We start from the raw sequence: 14723 nt of genomic DNA, 5'->3' as shown, positions 1-14723 counted from the left end.
CCTTGAGTCTAAGGATGCTTTGTGCTTAAAAGTGAGAGTGACTTGTAAGCTAAAAAAGCTTTGTGCTCAAAAGGTCTGTGAATGGATTGAATGGGTCTCTCTCAGTCCTTCAGGAAACGGCCACTCTGCACTGTTGTGGTAGCACTCAATCTATCTGTGACCTTTGGCACTCGAGGCTGGTGTTACTGTGTCCTTGAGTTGTCACTTTGGATTTACATCATCGTCTGCTACATGTATTACTATTACTAGTATTAGCTGTTCTCTCTGTGTCTTCTTTTCTTCACTTTTTCTTTTGTCCTTAATTTGGGTTGCGTGTTCCTCATAATAAGTTTATTCAATCAGCTAAGTTTAAAAAAAGTACTAGTACTAGTAGACTAATACTTGGCAACTTTAGATTTTGAGAATTTGAGAATATGTTTGGCTGCTAATTCACTGCTTTTCACACAGTACTATCAAGTTCTTTCAACTTTTGTAGTGTCAGTTACAAGTCGTATCAATTTGTACTGGGAATTACCCATTTAAACAAGTTAACATGATCAAAGGATTACTTGTTCTTCCTGTTTTACTGGAAACAATGCATGATAGGATTGAGAAAGTGGGGGGTGCGTCTGGTTAAGTGACTAATTTCAGACAATGGATAATGGTAAATTTAGAAGTGATGGATTTAAGAAGTGTAAACTTTCTGGGGAAAATGAGTTGTCATTTGTTTTCAAGCATGCATGTGTGTTTTAGAAAAAGCACTTAAAAAATACATGTAGGGGTGGGTGTGTGTGTGGGGGGGGGGGGGGAAGGTCTGGTGGGTTGAAAGATTTCCTGAAGACAATGCAGAATTATTGGTACATTTAGCAGTGACCCAGTGCATGTATAATGATAATACATTTCTTGGGAAAACGGTTTGTCATATTGCTGTCAATTGTGTTGGTTGTAAAGACATTAAACTACACAGACAGTATTTGGGGCGCATATATATCTGTAGAATTAGAGACAGATTAAAGACAATGATGCTTTTACTTTTAGCAGTGCAGTTGAAGAAAAAGGTTTTGGGGAAAAATTATTTGTCACATTTCAACCATGTTGGTAAAAGAAAAAACATAAGCCAAGTGGGGCATGCAATTATGGTGAAGTGAGGGGGGGGGGGTGTGTGCTTCATTTGGCCACACCTCCCTCTTCCTCCCTGAAAGGAATTACACTTGAAATAAACCAACATAATGTCTAAAAATGTGTTTCTTCAATCACTGTACAGAGTGAAAACTTGAAGTTGTTGAACACTCTATTTTGCAGGCGAGTTTTCTGTGTTGCAAGAAAACAAACAGTAGCTGTTGAGGCATTGCCGCTGGTTATCTGTGTGTGGAAACAGAAGAGAAAAAAAGATGTGTGGCATTCTTGCGCAGCTGTACAGCACATGTATGTGCAGTTATGTAAAACATCTGGCTCTGGCAAATATTAATGGAGAAAAAAACCCGCAACCGTCCAGGTCTAGGATGTTTCAGGTGCATTCCTGCCTGACACCTAAGACTAACCCCGTCCCCATGCCCATTCCCACTCACATGTATTCCTCCCCCCCTCCATCCCCCCCCCCCCCCCCCCCCCCAGGAAAAAAAAGAAACAGTAGCATTGAGATACCTTGCAATTTTCAAGGATATTTCAGGTGCATTCCCGACACATAACACTAAGACTACCCCCCTTTCTCCCCAGCCAACTCATACCCACCTCCCCCCCAAAAAAAAATTAATAATAACAAATTGAAGAAGCAGCAGCATTGAGATACGTTGCCATTTTCAAGGAGATTTCAGGTGCATTCCTGACACATAAAACTAAGACTACTCCCCTTCCTCCCCAGCCAACTCCCAGCCGCCTCCCCCCCCCAACAACAAAAATTGAAGAAGCAGCAGCTTTGAGATGCCGAGCTTGCCACTTTCACACTTTTTGCAAGCTTTCCCCCCTTGTTGTGGGTTGTATTGATCTTGGGGCTGTGATGATCACTTTTTCTGCTGCCAGGGCCACCGCCCAGAATAGATCCCCTTTCTCCTTGCCCCGCCCCCCCCCCCCCCCCCGCCGCCCCCCCCTCAAGTCTACAGCCTAATTGTAAGTAAAGAGCAAACTCCCTGGGGCGTCTGTTCCTGCCTCCCCCTATCATCCTGCAGGATTGGACACTAGCTAGTGGCGTCTGTTCCTGCCTCCCCCTATCATCCTGCAGGATTGGACACTAGCTAGTGGCGTCTGTTCCTGCCTCCCCCTATCATCCTGCAGGATTGGACACTAGTTTGGGGCATCTGTTCCTGCCTCCCCCTATCATCCTGCAGGATTGGACACTAGCTAGTGGCGTCTGTTCCTGCCTCCCCCTATCATCCTGCAGGATTGGACACTAGCTAGTGGCGTCTGTTCCTGCCTCCTCCTATCATCCTGCAGAATTGGACACTAGCTAGTGGCGTCTGTTCCTGCCTCCCTCTATCATCCTGCAGGATTGGACACTAGTTTGTGGCGTCTGTTCCTGCCTCCCTCTATCATCCTGTAGGATTGGACACTAGCTAGTGGCGTCTGTTCCTGCCTCCTCCTATCATCCTGTAGGATTGGACACTAGCTAGTGGTGTCTGTTCCTGCCTCCTCCTATCATCCTGCAGAATTGGACACTACCTAGTGGCGTCTGTTCCTGCCTCCCTCTATCATCCTGAAGGATTAGACACTAGTTTGTGGCGTCTGTTCCTGCCTCCCTCTATCATCCTGTAGGATTGGACACTAGCTAGTGGCGTCTGTTCCTGGCTCCCCCTATCATTCTGCAGGATTGGACACTAGCTAGACTTAAGTGGCTTTGAATTTACCTGCATCTATATACAGTGTCCTGGGTTATCCATTTTTATGTTGTCTAGTATCACCTGCAAGTTGAAAGGGAGAGATGACTGTGGGTTTGGGATGGGGGAGTGGTGTGGAGGGGCGGGAGTGAGAGGAGAGTTGGAGAGAGAGCATTCTGGTATTGTGTGTGTGTGCATGTGTGTATGTGTTGTATTACCATCACCTGAGAGAGAGAGAGAGAGTTGGAGAGAGAGAAAGAGAGAGAGAGTTGGAGAGAGAGAGAGAGAGAGTTGGAGAGAGAGAGAGTTGGAGAGAGAGAGAGTTGGAGAGAGAGCATTCTGGTGTGTGTGTGCAAGTGTGTATGTTGTATTACCATCACCTCAGAGAGAGAGAGAGAGAGAAAGAGAGAGAGAGAGAGAGAGAGAGAGAGAGAGAGAGAGAGAGAGAGAGAGAGAGAGAGAGAGAGAGAGAGAGAGAGAGAGAGAGCATTCTGGTGTGTGTGTGTGTGTGCATGTGTTGTATTACCATCACCTGAGAGAGAGAGAGCAAGAGAGCAAGAGAGAGAGTTCAGAGAGAGAGAGAGAGAGAGAGAGAGAGAGAGAGAGAGAGAGAGAGAGAGAGAGAGAGTTGGAGAGAGAGAGAGAGAGAGAGAGAGAGAGAGAGAAAGAGAGCGAGAGAGAGTTGGAGAGAGATAGAGAGAGAGAGTTGGAGAGAGAGAGAGAGAGAGAGAGAGAGAGAGAGAGAGAGAGAGAGAGAGAGAGAGAGAGAGAGAGAGAGAGAGAGAGAGAGAGAGCATTCTGGTGTGTGTGTGCATGTGTGTATGTGTTGTATTACCATCACCTCAGAGAGAGAGAGAGAGAGAGAGAGAGAGAGAGAGAGAGTTGGAGAGAGAGAGCAAGAGAGAGAGTTCAGAGAGAGAAAGGCACTCACGCTGCACGCATACACACACACACGCTGGCATGCACGCACACACACACACACACACACACACACACACACACACACACACACACACACACACACACACACACTGCACACACACACACTGCACACACACACACTTATAAAAGCCAGAGTGATGGCCTCTGTGCAGCCTGTCTGTGTCGTAAGTTAATATAGAGAAAGCCCAAGGCGAATATCCTGTGAGCCCAGGGCAGGTCGCAATGGTAATAAAACTTGGAGTCCTTAAGCAGCACTTTGAACGTCAGATTGTTCCTTACCTTGTGTGATGTGGTGTCACCTAGGAAAAGGCATTTTTATGAGCTGTGCTCTTTTGCACTTTCTCTGGTTGCAGGGTTCCCTTAGTAATGCACATTAAGAATGACTGTTTTTAAGATTTTGAGAGTATTTTTTACTGAAATCTCAGTACATGTATACATTTATGAGTGTGTGTGTGTATGGGGAGATTTTAAATGATCTTAGGACTTTTCACCTATTGTCTCAGCTATTAAAAACTGTAACTTAATTTGGGCTTACACCTAAGTGTTCCCATGCAGGCAAGTGATGTTGTTGTACATGTACTTACATGAACTTCCATTTTGTCTTTTGTTTATTTTCAGGCATAGAGATTCCACTTCCAAAGTTTTCTTCCAAATCCAGTGATCCAGGTAAGTCACCAAGTGGGGTTAGTACTGCTGCTGCTGCGGAGGAGGAGGTTTCCATCTCTCATTATTTGATGTTGATGCAAAAAACAGACCAAACTGTTTCCCGGACGTGCTCTAATGAGTGATGAAAAAACATGGCGATCAAAACTAAATAATCAAATATTCAAGGCACCAGTTTGGAAGCTAGAAATGTAATGATCTGCTGACATCTGGGTCTCAGTTAATGATTTGAAACGTTCGTGTGAAAAAGCATAAAAAGCCCCAAAACAGCACAAGTATCCAAGAATGACTGGTTTGAGGAGGACAAAACAACAGACAAAGTATGTCAGATTGGCAAAAAACTAAAGAGTAAAATATTATTATCTGGCTTAACTCTTAGTCTTAAGTATTTGCAGAGTGGATATATGTCTATGACATCGCTTTATATGAACCTGAATTATTTATCATAGATAAAATTGACTGGCAGGAATAAGGAAAAGCAAGGGCTGCGTGAATTCACCATTATTATTTTCCCGTCTGTCTTGTCTGTGCGCACTTTCGCACAGTAAACCGAGATACACCACTGCTTGGTGTGTTTTATCTTCAATGGTGTTTGTGTGATGCACCGGCAGTGCAAGCTTGCTCTGTGTGTTTTTCTTAGATGTGGTGGGGTAGATTTACATTTTGCTCAACACCAGTTCTTGGCAAAAGAGCTGCAGTCTGTTGTAAAACCTTTAATGCTTTTAGCACAGTAACTGAGTTAGCAGTGTGGGGGGGGGGGGGGGGGGGGAGGCAGTGGTGGTTTTGTTGTGTGGGGGCTAAGTTGTGTCACTTCTCCAATCTCTCCCTTATTCTCTCTCTCTTTGCTGCTGATGCATTTGAATTTAGCATTCTTTTCTGCATTTCTCTCAGATTTTGTTGTTGAGAAGAAATAATTTGTTCATTCACTGAGCGAACTGATTGATTATGCGTAGCAGCACATTAGAAGATTACTTGGAAATAAAGAGAAAACAAGTCGCTTGAAGAGATATTAAAACATTTAGTCAACCTGTCGGCATCAAACTAAAAGATCAACACCAAAAAACTGTCATCGTCGAGACTGTATTTAAAATAATCTCGACTAACCACACCCGATGACTGAGACGGTCATTCTCGTCTGCGCGAAGCGTGTGAACGTAGTACAGTACTAGTACTAACTTAATCTATTTTTGGTAATTCTGAGCACATTTTTAGAGTAAACATGACATATCTATATATTTTTGATTTCAGGAGAAGATGAGAAATACAATGCAATCATTTTTTACTCACATGCGAAGCAAAAGTGAGTCTATGTACTCACCCGAGTCGTCCGTCCGGACGTCCGTCCGGAAAACTTTAACGTTGGATATTTCTTGGACACTATTCAGTCTATCAGTACCAAATTTGGCAAGATGGTGTATGATGACAAGGCCCCAAAAAACATACATAGCATCTTGACCTTGCTTCAAGGTCAAGGTCGCAGGGGCCATAAATGTCTAAAAAAACAGCTATTTTTCACATTTTTCCCATTTTCTCTGAAGTTTTTGAGATTCAATACCTCACCTATATATGATATATAGGGCAAAGTAAGCCCCATCTTTTGATACCAGTTTGGTTTACCTTGCTTCAAGGTCAAGGTCACAGGAGCTCTTCAAAGTTGGATTGTATACATATTTTGAAGTGACCTTGACCCTGAACTATGGAAGATAACTGTTTCAAACTTAAAAATTGAGTGGGGCACATGTTATGCTTTCATCATGAGACACATTTGGTCACATATGATCATGGTCAAGGTCACTTTGACCCTTATGAAATGTGACCAAAATAAGGTAGTGAACCACTAAAAGTGACCATATCTCATGGTAGAAAGAGCCAATAAGCACCATTGTACTTCCTATGTCTTGAATTAACAGCTTTGTGTTGCATGACCTTGGATGACCTTGACCTTGGGTCAAGGTCACATGTATTTTGGTAGGAAAAATGTGTAAAGCAGTTCTTAGTGTATGATGTCATTGCTAGGTTTAGCTGAAGGTCAAGGTCATGTAAAGGTCAAGCATGTGAGTCGTATGGGCTTTGCCCTTCTTGTTAAATCTGTTACTGAAAATTCGATTTTAATGACAACTGTAATGAGCAAACTAATTAACTAACTTTGATGCTACCAAGCTGAAATTCAATCCCATAGTCCGGCCTTCGTCGAAAATCGCTTGGCTAAAATTTCAATCAATTTGATTGCAAAACGAGGGCTTGACAGTGATCATGCCTCATTTTTCAGAAAAAGCCGGATATGACGTCATCAGAGACATTTATCCAAAAAAATGAAGAAAAAAAATCTGAGGATATCATATCCTGCAGGAACTCTCACGTGAAGTTTCATGAAAATCGGTCCAGTAGTTTTCTCGGAATCACTTTATACACCACACATACACCACGACCCTCGTTTCTATATTCCCCGTCATTGTTAAAACATTTAGTTAAAACTTGACTAAATGTAAAAAAGATCAGCAATTTATTAATGGTACTCTAACTCAAATACTGTAGGTTTCCTGGTCAGATAACTTTTGCTTTTAAAAAGGCAATGTTGTAGAGGTCATTTTTTTTCCCAGTGATAACTATAATTGATCTAATAACATTTTGTTTGTCCGTCTAACTCTAAGATCACTAAGTGCACTGACAGGTGATCGTTTCTGCACGCAGTATTTTTCGTTAGACATTGTTGTACAAAGTTACATGGGGGATAATCTGGAAAAAAGTTGACATTGATTACTTCAAAGATGCTTTAGCAGACAAAACTGGTTTGTTGGAGCTGTTTGATGCATACAGGATTCCTTTCTGTAGCTATAAAAGTTTGTCTGTGGTTATTGCCCAGTCAATTATCAGTAAGGTATAAATTTGGACTCAAATCAGTTGCTGTGTTAATGTGTCATTTTAAGCTGCTGAATGCTGAACTTCAATCAAGATCATCTATCACTATCAGCAGTCAGGTCTAAACCCATCCTTCACGCATGGCTACTCAACCCTGAATCACCAAGTCAGTTTGTCAGTAGGCAGAGTTGTTCGAGTAAAAGCAAACTCTTGTTTCCTTGAAATAAAAAGCGCTTCCAAAAAAGAACAAAAATGGTTAAATGGAATTTTCAGGTAGGCTGGTTGGATAGGATCCAATCACAGAAAAAAGGCTGAGTGCGTACATTATTAGTAGGCTTTGCAAACTGGGCAAATTTGGAGTTGACTGGGTTTTTTTTAAATGTTTGTAAAAATTTTTTTATTGCTGTAGTACAGGTTCTGATGTTTTTTGGCGTAAAACAACAGTGCAGGGTGCCCTGCAGTAGGGTCACTTTGTACCTGTATGCATGTTTGTGTTGACAGCTTCATAGGATTTAAGGCGTTGCTAAGCTCCCGTTTCTTGCTGACTCTGCACATTGTGCAGTTTGTGTTCATATACTAAGGTGGAAATGTGGGTGTGAGTGGAGAGAGAAAGAGACAGAGAAAGAGAGAGTTAGAGAGAGAGAGAGAGAGAGAGAGAGAGAGAGAGAGAGAGAGAGAGAGAGAGAGAGAGAGAGAGAGAGAGAGAGAAAGAGAGAGAGAGAACGTCAGAGAGAAAGAGAGAACGTCAGAGAGAAAGAGAGAGAGAGCGCATCAGAGAGAGAGAGAGAAAGTGAGAGAGAGAGAGCGTCAGAGAGAGAGAGACTCAGAGAGCGTCAGAGAGAGAGGGAGAGAGAAAGTGAGCGTCAGAGAGAGAGAGAGAGAGAGCGTCAGAGAGAGAGAGTTAGAGAGAGAGAGAGAGAGCGTCAGAGAGAGAGAGAGAGAGAGAGAGAGACTCAGACTCAGACTCAGAACTTTATTACAAAAGAATAAAGGTTTTTAGGCAAAACCTATTCTTCCAACCTGTCCTTTATATAACACATAAAGACAGACGCACATAAAAAATATAAATTCAATCATACAAAATACAGAAATACATTGTATGGAATGCAACACAATGTGCATTTAAGGAATTACATGAGAACTCAAAAATTACAAAATTACATTGACATGGTATACCTTTCATATGGGAATAAAGTTGCTCCGATCAGCTACACATCCATTAACACTAGTGCAAAATGTTTAACAAAATAACAATTGAACAAGATATTTCATTCACGAATGATGTGTGAACGTGACTGTGATCTCTTAAACATTTTCACTGAAGTTGCATTTCTCATCTGTTGGGGGAAGGAGTTCCAGAGAAACGCTCCTGAGATTAAGGCTAAGCTCGATTTGTCTATGCGAGGTATAGGAGGGATGATTTTTTTGGGACCCATATCTTTTTGTGGCATATTTTGTTTGAAATGTGATTGCAAATATTTAGGACAGTCGTCATTTAGAATTTTATACATGAACACAGCCTTGTTTAAAGTCAACTGATCTTTCAAGGGGAGGAAATTCAGGAGCTTTAGTTTATCATCCGTGGACCTATTCAAATCATGCAGAATAAGTTTTGCAGCTCGGCGATGCAGGGAATTGAGTCTTTTTAAATGAACATCACTGCAGTTATCCCAAAGTGTCGATGCGAAGTTTATATGAGGCATTATGTGGGCGTAATAGAACATTTTGAGTGCTGCAGAATCTGCGTAATGCCTTAATTTTGATAACAGCTGGTACACATTTTTGTTATACTAGTTTGCAAATATTACTCAAATGAGTATGCCATTTCAACTCTTGATCAATGGTAACACCCAATCATCTGTGTATCCTAACTTGCTGCACTTGAGTTGAACCAACTGACCGTTGTAATTGTAAAGAGAGAGAGAGAGAGAGAATGTTAGAGAGAGAGAGTTAGAGAGAGAGTTAGAGAGAGAAAGAGAGCGTCAGAGAGAAAGAGAGAGAGAGCGTCAGAGAGAGAGAGAGAGAGAGAGAGAGTTAGAGTGCGTCAGAGAGAGAGAGATCGAGTTAGAGAGCGTCAGAGAGAGAGAGAGAGAGAGTTTGATTGCAGTTCACAATGCACTATTTCTTTCTTATTTTTGTCTGTTATTGAGTCTATTCTTAGAATTGCAAATCGTGAGAACTTTTGTCCACTAGACATATATGTATGTATACATGCTGTGTGTTAGAGGTCAAAGAAAATGAATGGAATTATTTGTAAAATTAAAAAGACAAAACAGCTGATCCATGCACAGGTTCAAAGAAAAATTAAAATGACAGCGTAAAATAACACTGGAACTAAATCTCTCTAAGCCTGAAATCAATTATCAGCATTGATCAGTGCTTCGAGAGCCTGAGGCAGCACTGAGAGCAGAAAGCCGATTTGTTGCTCGTAACATATTGTATCAATACTGACACTAGTAGCCCTGGGAATTGAAAAAGTGGCATTGCGTGTCAGCAGAGATTTAAAAGTTGAGAGTACATTAGGCATGGTAGAAAAATGACTTTGTGGCAGTAATTTTTATTCAATTCCATTGCGATCCAGTCTCATGGACCGCCAGCAACCCCACCCACTCGCCCGCAACACACTTTTTGTACAGTGGAACCCCCCTTTTCAGACCTAAACAAAATCTGAGTAAATCAGGTCTTAAAAAGGAGGGAGGGAGTCTTAAAATGGGGGTAAATTTACAGATGTTAGAAACAGAAAATCTGAAAAAATCAGGTCTTAAAAGGAGGAAGTCTTAATTTTGGTGGTCTTTAAAGGGGGTTCCACTGTACTGACAGTTGGATCCACGGATTCTTCTTCTTTTTCTTCTGCGTTCGTGGGCTGAAACTCCCACGTACACTCGTGTTTTTTGCACGAGTGGAATTTTACGTGTATGACCGTTTTTTACCCCGCCATTTAGGCAGCCATACGCCGTTTTCGGAGGAAGCATGCTGGGTATTTTCGTGTTTCTATAACCCACCGAACCCTGACATGGATTACAGGATTTTTTCGTGCGCACTTGATCTTGTGCTTGCGTGTACACACGGGGGTGTTCGGACACTGAGGAGAGTCTGCACACAAAATTGACTCTGAGAAGTAAATCTCTCTCCGAACGAACTCAAGCTGACAGCGGCCAACTGGATACAAATACAGCGCGCTACCGACTGAGCTACATCCCCGCCCCTGGATCCAGGGATTCCAGATGGTGATCGATAAGATGAATGTACATACAGTAAAACCTCCCACTAACGACCTTGAAAATGTCCAGAAAAATCGGTCGTAAAAAGGAGGGGTCTTTATTGGGAGTTTGGGAGGTATAATTTTTTTTCACAGGGGTGGAAACTGTTGGGCAATTCAGTCTTGAAAGTTGTGTCCGTTATCCTATTGTTGTTCCCATTTGATGTGCATATGGATAAGCATTATGCACGTGCATACACCAGCGCACACACGGGCAGGCACAACACAAACACACACACAAACACACACACACACACACACACACACACACACACACACACACACACACACGCGCGCGCGGTCTCATAGGTAAAACTCAGTGATTGACCCCGAGTAAGAAGGTTAGTGTCTGTAACCTGGGACAGGAAGAGTTTCCTCTCAGACATCAAAGGAGACCGTCCCATAGATAAAACTTGCTCATTGGCAAGTATTGGTCATTGACCCGAGGTCTCAGTTGGTGAGCACACACCCACAGAATACATACACATCAAGTCATTATTGAGTTGTCCTTCCAACTGCCTCTTCCCAACCCCTTCTATCCCCTTTCTCCCCCCCCCCCCCTTCCTACTTCGAGGGCAGTCCTTTAATTGTGACAGCAATAGGTGAGAAGATGACTGCCGTGGGCCACTTGACTTACACTGACTACAGACTACCACCCCTGACTCTTGATGCGTGACTAATGGCGTGTGTGTTCCACGTGTGCTGCGTAATTACGAACTTTGACACTCACTGGTAAAAAGGTCAAAGTCGTTATTGACCCTAAGTTGGTAGGTTGGTCGTCGGAAAAAGGAGGGCGTCGTTCTTGGGAGGTTAGTTACAGTGTGAAAAGCATCCGTGCCGAGAAATTCGGTCTGCAAAACGAGGGGGTCGTTCTTGGGAGAGGTCATTACGGGAGGTTCCACTGTATCTATATATTAATTTATATTGGTCAAGAGGCCTCCGAACAGGAATAATTTATGGGCATCTACCAAAATTAATTTTACTACATGAGTTTTAGATAGAAGAAAGCGGAGTGCGTCTGTGATTGGTTTTAATTTGCTCTTCGGGGTAGATGATTCAGTGCTGTTCTATTATGTAACACACCGTGGACCCTCCCTGGACAATCTGATCCACCTCAATCAGGCGGCACGTACCCAGGTTTACAATGGGTTGGGTTGTTTTCTTGCAGTTTTCTCCCACAACCCCTTTACGTAATTCATCATCAGAGTAATCAATTAACTCGAAATAGGCTGCACTTTTAACGTATTAAATATATAATTATAATGAACTAGAGGAATACCCGCTTCGCCGGGTGAATCGCGAGATTCTTGCAAATACCGTACGGGATTGACGCCACACGAAGGAAGGGAGATAAACGCGCAAAACACTGGAGAAGATAAGGAAGAGTTACTGGGAATGGATCTACAGAAAAACCAAAATCGGTTCACCGCGCCGCGCTTAGAGCACATGTTGAAAAATTTCATCGACCAGATTGTGTCCGGGGTCTACCTGAATATGCCCACCAAATTTGAAGCAGATCCATCGAGAACTTTGGCCGTGCATCGCGAAGTGACAGACAGACACACACAAGCCGTATATAGATATAGATTAATAAATAACCAAGAAGGTATTGGCCAGAAAAGTAAGACATTTCCTTTTTTTCCGAAAGTTAGAGCGAAATCAGCGGCCGCACAGATGTATAGGGCAATAAATGGTTATGACTGTTGCGCCACTTGCAAGTCAAAACTGTTGTGCATCTTCTTCTGTACTTTTTTGACAAATCGTGCTGATGTTTTTTTCTACGAATGGGTTTTATGGGAGCAACCCACCACATTTTTCACTTTTTAGGTGGATCAAAAGTGCCGTACTAACTGATGTGGATCAGATTGTCGAGAGAGGGTCCACGGCGTGATACAGTGAATGTGAGATATTTAAAGGCTGCTCTCATTACTGAAAGAATCATTTAGCTAGGGTGTCATGATTGAATATACGACAGGCTAGAGATTATAATGCTTGATTAAATCTGATCCAGGTGCAATATGATACATTATGGCTGGTCACTCTTGGGAAATCAGAGAATGACACTGATCAGCATCTGCTCGGTAGAGCAACCACCATTTTGAATCATTTGACGACAGACGGGTGGTGATTTCTGTGAAAATGAGTAAATCAAACTACATGTAATTACAAACAAAATTAAGACAATTACTTTTTCAAAAGAGTATTCTTAAAAGGCTATGATTTTATGCAAAATCATACTGCATTACTACTTTAATTGCTGAAGAGTGTTAACTGCTACTGTGTTTTCATCGCCCAAACGGCTGTAATTAGTTCAGTTGATAAATGCTTATGTACTGCGTGATTGAGCAACTCCAGGTCTACCAGTATTGTTGTTGTAACCTTTTTCTCTCATTCTGCGCTAGTTCCAGCAATCAGGTTATCTTCTAATTGCTGATGTCTGATGGCTTAGGTTAGTTTGCACCGAGGCGCGTCTGCCAGCTCTGTTCTGGCCCTCTGCGTAATTAGTGTAGGCTTTTATTCCCTCTCATGCCTCCCTCTCATCCATAACATCTGTCAGACTTAGAGAGAAGTGTTTGTGTGTGCGCACGGCAGGATTGCCCGGGTTTTGTTTGTATTGGCCATTGAGCTTCGGAGGGTTGTTTTCCATTGGGATGGCTAGTAAACACATTTTTTATTTGATTTTGTTGAAAACCAACGTGCATAGATTGTAACATTTTCTGTGTTGATTTGTGGTATTAAGCTTTTGATTTTTATGAATTCTTTGCGACATTTTTCTTTCTTGTAAAGTAACAGGGTAGTATGTGTATTTGGCTGAACCTTTTTGTTAATTGTTAATTTGTTTGTTTGTTCGTTTGTTATCACCTAGGAAAATAATATTCGATTTTGTTATGACATTGTGTGACCTCTCTCCTTTTCCAAGTGCAACTGTCAAAAGTTATGGGCTGTATCAAAACTAATGATAGTACTTCAAACTACAATCTTAGATATTCCTAATGACTTAAATTCACTTTTTGGTAGATTCCTATTGATATCATGTTTTAGTTTGTTTATGTGATCTTTTAATAAATTAGTAACACAAATGTGAATTCATTTATTTCTCTTACAAGCTTAGGAGTCTGTTGTTCCTTAGGTATTTCTAGGGTCCAGTACAATAATTAAAGATATAGAACATTAATGTAGGTCAAGACAAGGGACTTAGTCGTGACTTTTCATAAATATTAGAATTAGCTTGCAGGCAATTCTGTCGCCTTGTAAATGTGTGTGTGTGTGTGTGTGTGTGTGTGTGTGTGTGTTTTACTGTGAATCTGTTAGTGATGTATGCATACGGTTAAATTAGTAGTTGTGCTCTTAAGTATCAAGTTGATTTTAAGGGGGTTGAATGGCAGGTAAAGGCAGTATTGCTTTCGCCAAGTACTGTGCTGTGCGTAACTCTTTTCGTTCATCACAAAAACACAGGATCAAAAGTAGGTTGGCGACTGATTTTTTCTTTGATTGGCTACTTTGTGAGTTGTCATCTTTCTCAAGAGAGTGTGAAACCAGAGACCTTCCGTGTGTTAAGCTGAGAACAAGAGGATTAATGAAGTCTGAACCTGGCAGCCTTTCCTGTTGTCTTCTTATATTGTCAACGTAAACTAACAGACTTAACTAAAAAAAAAAACAATCCACTAAAGTAGTGAATGGGAGATATTTACACAGTGGCATTGTAGTTATTTTGAAAGTAATTTATGAGGAGGAAGTACTGCAATGTGATATATTGGGGTTGAGTTGCCATAGCACTCAGATTTGTTCTTCTTCCTTTTGTCCCATGGTAATTTTTTCCTGCTATTTGTGGTCGAGTACCACATGTTAAGTGCTTCTTATCAGCTTGTGTACTGTACCATTCTGAAATGCATATAAAGTTTCTCCACAGATACACTTAGCAATTGTCTTCATTGCTTTTCATGCAGTTGAAGCTGAGAAACAATTATATTGCTGATAAATTTGCTAATACCTGTACATACAACCATTTCAGTCAAAAGATTCAAAGGCTTTGACATTTCTGAACTTTTGACACATTTCCACATTGTTGATATGTGGACAGATTTAGCCTTCTACCTGTGATTGCATGACTGTGATTCTATTCAGGTGTCAAATGCAATTTACATGGGTGCAAATTAGTCATGGTGCATGTAGGTTCAGAACACAATATTTGATGATTTTATTTTATTTTA

At 41.6% G+C, this 14723-nt stretch overlaps 1 protein-coding gene across 13 annotated transcripts in view; it reads left to right on the top strand.

Annotated features, from left to right (window-relative positions):
* The window catches only part of LOC138963029 (ralBP1-associated Eps domain-containing protein 1-like), a 56443-nt gene that overhangs the window by 6732 nt on the left and 34988 nt on the right, over positions 1-14723 (top strand). For 12 of the 13 annotated variants that reach the window (XM_070335004.1, XM_070335010.1, XM_070335009.1 and 9 more), the window contains exon 3: positions 4350-4397. In XM_070335004.1, the coding sequence (XP_070191105.1) occupies positions 4350-4397 (48 nt within the window). Of the gene's footprint in view, positions 1-4349; positions 4398-13076; positions 13171-14723 lie in introns of those variants that run through there. The other variant, XM_070335015.1, reaches the window with a different exon arrangement.

This window comes from Littorina saxatilis, linkage group LG3 (assembly GCF_037325665.1).
Source record: "Littorina saxatilis isolate snail1 linkage group LG3, US_GU_Lsax_2.0, whole genome shotgun sequence".
In the NCBI taxonomy this organism is placed as follows: Eukaryota; Metazoa; Mollusca; class Gastropoda; order Littorinimorpha; family Littorinidae; genus Littorina; species Littorina saxatilis.
Note: the sequence above shows the minus strand (reverse complement) of the source record. Positions and strands in the feature narration are given on the sequence as shown.